The sequence below is a fragment of the Pagrus major genome, chromosome 9 (assembly GCF_040436345.1).
Source record: "Pagrus major chromosome 9, Pma_NU_1.0".
Taxonomy (NCBI): domain Eukaryota; kingdom Metazoa; phylum Chordata; class Actinopteri; order Spariformes; family Sparidae; genus Pagrus; species Pagrus major.
In genome coordinates this window covers 34,220,751-34,227,882 of record NC_133223.1, presented here as the reverse complement: position 1 = coordinate 34,227,882, position 7,132 = coordinate 34,220,751, and the positions used below count along the sequence as shown (strand labels likewise).

Genomic DNA, 7,132 nt, shown 5'->3' with positions numbered 1-7,132 from the left:
TGATTTTCTGTGATTATAAATATGATGTATTATATTTGTTTTAATAATCAGTGTTCTCTGCATCTCGTTCATGTTTGTTTTATATAAACGAGTTAATTGATTTAATTATCAGACAAATGTTTGTTTATCAGTTTGAATCAAAACGTTTGAGTCGTCTCAAAAGCAGCTTCAGTTTGTTGAAGCTGCTTTTGGCTTTTATTGATTAATTATATATTATATATATAATATACATATATATATATATGTATATTATATATAATATATATATATATATATATATATATATATTATATATAATATAATATATAATATTCACTTCACATCGAAACATCGACTGTTTGTTTCTGCGTTTGTCTTCGTGGCCTCAGAACAAAGTTTGATTGACAGACAAACGTTCATTGATCAGCTGATCTGAATCAAAGTGTTTCAGTGTTTTCATATAAACTTTATTGTTGTTAAAGCCGACACACACACACACACACACACACACACACACACACACACACACACACACAGTTTTACAGCGCTGGTGTCGCCTCAGTGGGTACGAGCGTCTGCAGATCCACTTTATTCTGGTTTGGTCTCAGTTCTGGACCTGGCAGCTCAGGTGGAGCTGCAGACTGAAACCACAGCCTGGCTGCCGCTCAGTCGCTGCGGTGAACAACAGAACTCAACAGCACAAAGGATAAAAATGGATCCAGCCGGATATATGAGGTGGCACCGCCTGTGGAAACATGAAAGCTTTTACACGTTAACCCCCCTCCTCCACCCAAACCACACACATAAAAGAAAGTTCTCCTCCAGCCCGAGAGGACGGGGACGTTTACAGGTCCAGACTCGGCGTCTCCAGCCCGCCTGCCTGCCTTTGATTTGGGGCTCCGAGGTGCCTGAGACGGGCTGGAAGTCACCGCCGCTTTCCGCGGGACGTGGCGTCGAGTCAGGCATGACGACGGCCTGGCAGACGCTCCGACGGCCTCCTAACCAGCCGAGGCTAATGGACCGAAGCCTCCGCGGTGCATTCAGGGACGCTGCGCTGCCAGCAGGGTCTCATAACGCTCCTTCAGAGACGACCAGGAGAAGGAGGAGGCGTCGACCTGAGCAAGGAGAAGAAGATCAGACTCGTTCTGCCGGAGGGTCTTTAAAGGAGCAGTTAGCTCAGAGGAAGTCAGCCGACAGCCTCCAGCAGGGTCACGGTTAGCTTCAATTGTCCTCTCGGTCCAGTTAGATTAGCTTCAAGTCCAGTTAGCTCAGAGTTAGCTTGAAAGTCCAGTTAGCTTAGCACTAGTTTCTATGTCCAGCTCGCTCTGGGTTAGCTTAGAAGCTTCAAAGTGCAGTTAACCAGTCCGGTTAGTTCACGTAGCTTAGCACTAAATACTGCTAACTGGACCTAGAAGCTAACTCTAAGCTTTCACAAGCACAAGGCGCTAATGAAAGACGCTCAACCAGGTGCATTATGGGAAATGTAGTGTCTTGGATTAAAAGTGAGGACGTCTCCTCTGCTGCTCAGATTTGGACCGTTCTGGTTCTGATGTCCAATCTTGTTACCTTGACGACGTGCCTGCGGGCGACGTCGGGCCTCCTGCAGAGCGACTGCAGTCGTTTACAGAGCTGCTCAGGTGTGGAGTACAGGTACTCTGCTGCGTCAGAGAGCAGAGAAGAAGAAGTTACAGCTCCACACAGACGTTTCATCACTCACACTTAACTTTAAATCAGGTTTTTATTACCTGGGAAGATCTCAGGATACACTAAAGCCTTCGGACACAGAGGGTAGCAGCCACAGTGGACGGCCTCCAACCTGGAAAATATTAATATTAGCATACACTCTGGAAACAGCTAGCCTTGACCAAAGGTAAGAAAATCCATCGACCAACATCTGTCAAGCTCACTAGTTAGCATCTTATCACATTATTAATTTATTGCTTTGTCATTTTCTTAAATATTGTTTATTGTTCACACAGAACCCTCCCTATTAGCATTTTAGCATCTGTAATAGTTTAGCATCTTACACTTTTAATATGCTAACAAGCTAATGTCAGCCTGCGAACATGCTGGTGGTTAACATGCTACATAAACTATAATTCTGTAACTTTGAACATATTACCTTTTCAGCATGCTATCATATTAATGCTACCATAACATGCTAATGTTTAGCATGGTAGCTAATGTTTTATAATCTACGACTTACACTGATCTTCTGAATGAGCATTTGTGATGTACGATGAGCTTTCAAAGTTTTTTTAGCCATGCTGTTAGCGTAGCTCTGCGGACGATAACAACAGTCCATCTGTCACCATTTTGTTCCTGACTGAAATATCTCAACAACTATTGGACGAATGTGATAAAATGTGGCATTCATGTTGTTTACTGATAATTAGCTAATGTTAGCACGCTAACACACTGAAGATGGTGAACATTTAAAAATTATACCTGCTAAACATCAGCATGTTAGCATTGTGAGCATGTTAGCATGTTAGCATGCTGATGTTAGCCTCACAGTGCTGCTAGCGTGGCCAAAATAAAGACACTCGTTCAACTGATTAATTTAATTAATGTCTGTTTATAAGGATAAAACTGCTCCGGCCTACGATGGTCCACACACCCCCCCACCTCCGAGCTCGTATCGCTCTCCCCTCGGAGCCTCCCGCAACACGCAACAAGAGCGACAAGCCGGCCGGCAGAAACCAAATACTGCGCCAGCTTTGAATGCGGAGTAACGATGTCGGATTCACAGGTAAAGTTATTACGTAACGTCATTAGCATGTTACAGCTACGTTACATGTTACAGCTACGTAATAAGTTACTATTTATCAACAGCTAAGTTAGCTCTGGTACTGGGATAACAAGGGACGAGACGAGGGACAAGACGAGGCGTGACCAGGAGCAGAGGAGTGACGAGGGGATTGGATGGAGGGTCCGAGAGAGAGGGTGCAAATTTGAGCAAGGGGAAACTCCCATCCTGACCGGATGGCTGCTATTGGTCAATTTCTTTGCAGTTTTGCAGGCGCTAGAGAGAATGGATTTATTTGGTTCCTTTTGCTCTTCACATGTGGACGTGTAGGTCGTACTATTGGGCCACAACCATCTAAATAATGTTAATAATGATCCATCTTCCACATCCAGACCGGAGCTTTAAGGTTTTTAAAGTCTTGTGTTGTTTCAGCGAGCGGATGTGAGCGCGTTGACCCCGGCTGTCCTGTATTTGAAATATTTTGTAGATGGTTGATGAATAATTGATCAGGTTTCAATCCCACATCTCTTCATGCTGGAAACATTCATATTTAAACAGCAGATCTGACTGAAACTCATCAAAAACAACCGATCTGATTGATAACAACTGATCAAACTGATGCGAGCTGAGGATCTGGATTATCGAGGTCAGTCCAGTTCACTTCTCTGATGTGAGTAAATGTTATCAGACTTCTCATCTCAGATGTAATGACTGAATGACTTCATCACCACCGCGGGACACGAGCAGGCGTCTGCTCGCACCGATCATCACAATTAATCAGATTAAACAGAGTTCAGTGAAACTCTCAGCCGACACCGACGACGCTCAGCTGAGGGCCGCGCTGCTGTTTCTGCTGTTTCTGCTGCCGCCGGGTTCAAAACTGAGCTCACAGGAGGCTCCGCGTCACCGAGGACCGGACCTGGTGCTTTTATTGTGACGACTATAACTGGTGCTTTTATTTTGTCAACTATAACTGGTGCTTTTATTTTGTCAACTATAACTGGTGCTTTTATTTTGTCAACTATAACTGGTGCTTTTATTTTGTCAACTATAACTGGTGCTTTTATTTTGTCAACTATAACTGGTGCTTTTATTGTGACGACCTGACCTGGTGCTTTTATTGTGACAACTATAACTGGTGCTTTTATTTTGTCAACTAAAACTGGTGCTTTTATTTTGTCAACTATAACTGGTGCTTTTATTGTGACAACTATAACTGGTGCTTTTATTGTGATGACCTGACCTGGTGCTTTTATTGTGACGACCTGACATGGTGCTTTTATTTTGTCAACTATAACTGGTGCTTTTATTGTGACGACCTGACCTGGTGCTTTTATTGTGACGACCTGACCTGGTGCTTTTATTGTGACGACCTGACATGGTGCTTTTATTTTGTCAACTATAACTGGTGCTTTTATTGTGACGACCTGACCTGGTGCTTTTTTTTAAACAGGAACTGTTTTTATTTTGATGACACGAGAAGGTGCTTTTATTTTGTCAATCTAAATTAGTGCTTTTATTTTGTCAACCAAAACTGGTGCTTTTATTTTATTGACAGACACAATAAGCCGACAGTTCGGCGTTAGCATGCTGACATGCTAAATCTACGAATGCTACCATGCTAACACAATCAATGATATGTGTTGTACGACAGTACTGTTGTAATGCTAGCATGCAAAGAATTAGCATGTTAAACTAGCATAATAATTATCAGATCTTCTTATTTAATTAATTTTGGGAGTTAGCTTCCAGGTCCAGTTAGCTCATATTCCTCATAAATAAAAACTTTAATTTAGAAGATGCTACCATGCTAACACACTTAATGTTACATGGTAAAAGTACTGTTACAATGCTAGCAGCTAGCACATGTGAATTTATTTAATTTTTTAATTTTCTCCCCAATTTTTATTTGAGGATTAGCAAGCTAAGTGTTAAAAAACATTATGCAGATGTTAGCATGGTAAAACGCTAAATTAGCATTTTCATGTGGTAACATTTTAGCATTAGCAAACAAAGCATTTTAACATGTGACAGTTAACATATTAAAATCACAAGGCTTTGAATAAAATGCTAGTTTTCACATGCTAACTGTGAGGATTAGCATGCTACATCCTGAAGAGAAAATTAGCTTGCTAATAAACTAAAGGGTTAAAATAATAAAATGCTATTTACAGATAACTTGTTCATTTTAGCGTAACAGTAACAACACCAGCATGTTAGAAAGCTGTTGCTATGCTAACATTAGCCACAACAAGAGAGAAAGATTCCAGAGTGAATGTGTGAAGAATGATTGTTTCTGTTGTTCAAACTAAACGTTAAGTTACTGAACACTTTCATCAAAAGATGGTTAAACATTAATATTTCATCATTTTATCAGATGCAGCAGCAGAGCAGCAGCCATTTTGTAAACCCTCCACCTGATGTGAGCTCCATGTTAATATTGACCCTTTACAGAACAACACGTCTTCGTGAAGCCTTGAACAGACTGTTTGAACGCACGCGGCGGTGCTGAGTGTCCACAGAGCTCCGTGGGGGGGCCGAGGGTTCTGGTCCCTCCTGGTTTTGGATCAAAGACAGCACAAACATCACGTCCCCCTCGGGGACGACTCCTCTCTGCCATAATTAGCTCGTGATTCATTATCACAGAGAGCCGTCGCCTCTCGTTACACAAATAATACTCACGCTTTATTCATTTACATCCAACAGCACGGCGACGTGTCGGCTGCAGCTGTTAGCCTCACTGTCAGTGCTAACGCTAACGGTGCTAACGCTAACGGTGCTAACGGGGTGTGTTGATGGTTGTTTGTCTCTTTTCTCACTGAAACCCTCAGTGAGCCCACAGAAAACACAATGTTACAGTCATTAACACGCTGATTCTGTTCAACACTTCACCTTCTGTCTTTATATACATCATATATATTATTTATATTATATAATATAATAATATATCTGCGTCCGTGCTCTCTGTAATAACGTGCGGCTGCCAGATGTTCTGCACTGACTTTCTCTCTCTACTTTAATGTGATTTGATTTTATTGATATCTTCTGATTTTATTGATCTCGTCCTCGTGGACCTGGACTCTGGAGCTCAGATATAAATAAAAAGCCTCCAACATGAATCAGGTGCAGATCAGAGGCTGAGGGCTGCAGGCGCACAGAGCCGTTTGATTGGCTGTGCTTCAGAGGACGGGGGCGTCTGATTGGTTGCTGTTGCTGCGCCTGCAGCTCAGGTCCACCTGACTCAACCTGAGATCAGAGCCTCATGTTCAGAGTTCAGGTGACTGAAGTCTGAGTTCTGGCTGAGAGGCTGCAGGTCCGTCAGCCCTCTGATCTGAGACCACCTGCAGAAATACTGTGTTACTGTGCTGATGCTGAGCAGACGGGTCAGAACCTGAGCTGGAATTCTCTCATTTCAACTTGTTTTGTGCATTTTGAGAGAAACTGGAACGTTTTTAATGGAAAACTCGTCCTCGCTGCTCAGAGAAGGAGCCAAGATGGCGACACACAAACACGACAGTAAACAGAAACACCAGAAGAAGAGTTCCTCACATGGCGACGCCGAAGAACTCGTGTTTTGCGGTGGAGACGACCACGTCGGCCTCGCACAGCACCTTCAGGTAGTCTGCTTTACTGGGCAGGAAGCCCCAGTTCAGGACGTGACGGTCCAGCAGAACACGGGCCTCCGAGAAGATCTCTGCAGAACATCAGGAGGAGGAGAGACGCACAGGTGAGTGTGGTGACCAGGTGACACCAGAAGAAGAGTTCACAGCAGATTCACCCTGAAGACGGGAGTGAAGTCCAAGAGACTTAAAATCCGAACAGAATAATTGTTCTGTTCTGATCCAGCTGGGCTGACGGGCTTCTGGTGCATCAGTTTATTTCAGAAGTAAAAACTTCCTTCAGCGAGACTCTGAACCACTGAACCAGCAACACATCATCACCAGACTCCATTAACAAATGTAGTGATTTTAAGAGTTGTTGAGTTAAAACAAACTTTCTAACGTAGTGAAACTCTGTCTCTGACAGATTCTGAATCATTGTCTCCTTCTTGTAAATTCAGCATTAAATGAAAACAGTAAGTTGTGTGTTTCCTTGTAAAAAGTGTCAGTTTGTGGCAGCATGGCTGCACCAGCCTGTCTGCTTCTGTGTCTAAAGTGCTAAAGTCTGACCTGCCAACATTTAGCAGCTGTTTGAACACACTGTTTACACTGATTTCACCATTTACACTCAATTTATGAAAGAAGAAACATTTTATTGATCTAAACATGTCACATTTTACAGATACACTAAACAGTAACCAGTATAGGCGACTTCTTTGTCCCCAGACTCCCTTAACAAATGTTATTTATTATTATTAGTTGTTTGTTTTTAATGTATATTGTTTGTTGTTAATTAGAAATAGTG

At 42.5% G+C, this 7,132-nt stretch overlaps 1 protein-coding gene across 3 annotated transcripts; it reads right to left on the bottom strand.

Annotated features, from left to right (window-relative positions):
* Positions 1-424: 424 nt before the first annotated feature.
* LOC141002747 (tRNA-queuosine alpha-mannosyltransferase-like) lies at positions 425-6,458 on the bottom strand. 3 transcript variants are annotated; one of them, XM_073474139.1, is made up of 4 exons: positions 6,278-6,458; positions 1,725-1,795; positions 1,546-1,637; positions 425-1,094 (listed from the first exon to the last, which is right to left on the bottom strand). In XM_073474139.1, coding segments are annotated over exons 1-4 (240 nt in total). In that variant the 5' UTR covers positions 6,280-6,458; the 3' UTR covers positions 425-1,019. The 3 variants fall into 3 exon arrangements, with proteins under 3 accessions (XP_073330240.1, XP_073330237.1, XP_073330238.1); XM_073474136.1 differs by lacking the exon at positions 6,278-6,458 and having other exon boundaries at positions 1,725-1,879; XM_073474137.1 differs by lacking the exon at positions 6,278-6,458 and having other exon boundaries at positions 1,546-1,634; positions 1,725-1,879.
* Between the last annotated feature and the right edge of the window lie 674 nt (positions 6,459-7,132).

What these genes read in the sequence shown, in the direction of transcription:
- LOC141002747 (XM_073474136.1), bottom strand. Translation starts at nt 1,818, where the DNA reads ATGCTAATATTAATATTTTCCAGGTTGGAGGCCGTCCACTGTGGCTGC. An exon ending in GTATCCTGAGATCTTCCCAG is followed by an intron (nt 1,638 to 1,724) that starts GTAATAAAAACC and finishes TCTCTGACGCAG; the next exon opens with CAGAGTACCTGTACTCCACA. An exon ending in CCCGCAGGCACGTCGTCAAG is followed by an intron (nt 1,095 to 1,545) that starts GTAACAAGATTG and finishes CTCCTTGCTCAG; the next exon opens with GTCGACGCCTCCTCCTTCTC.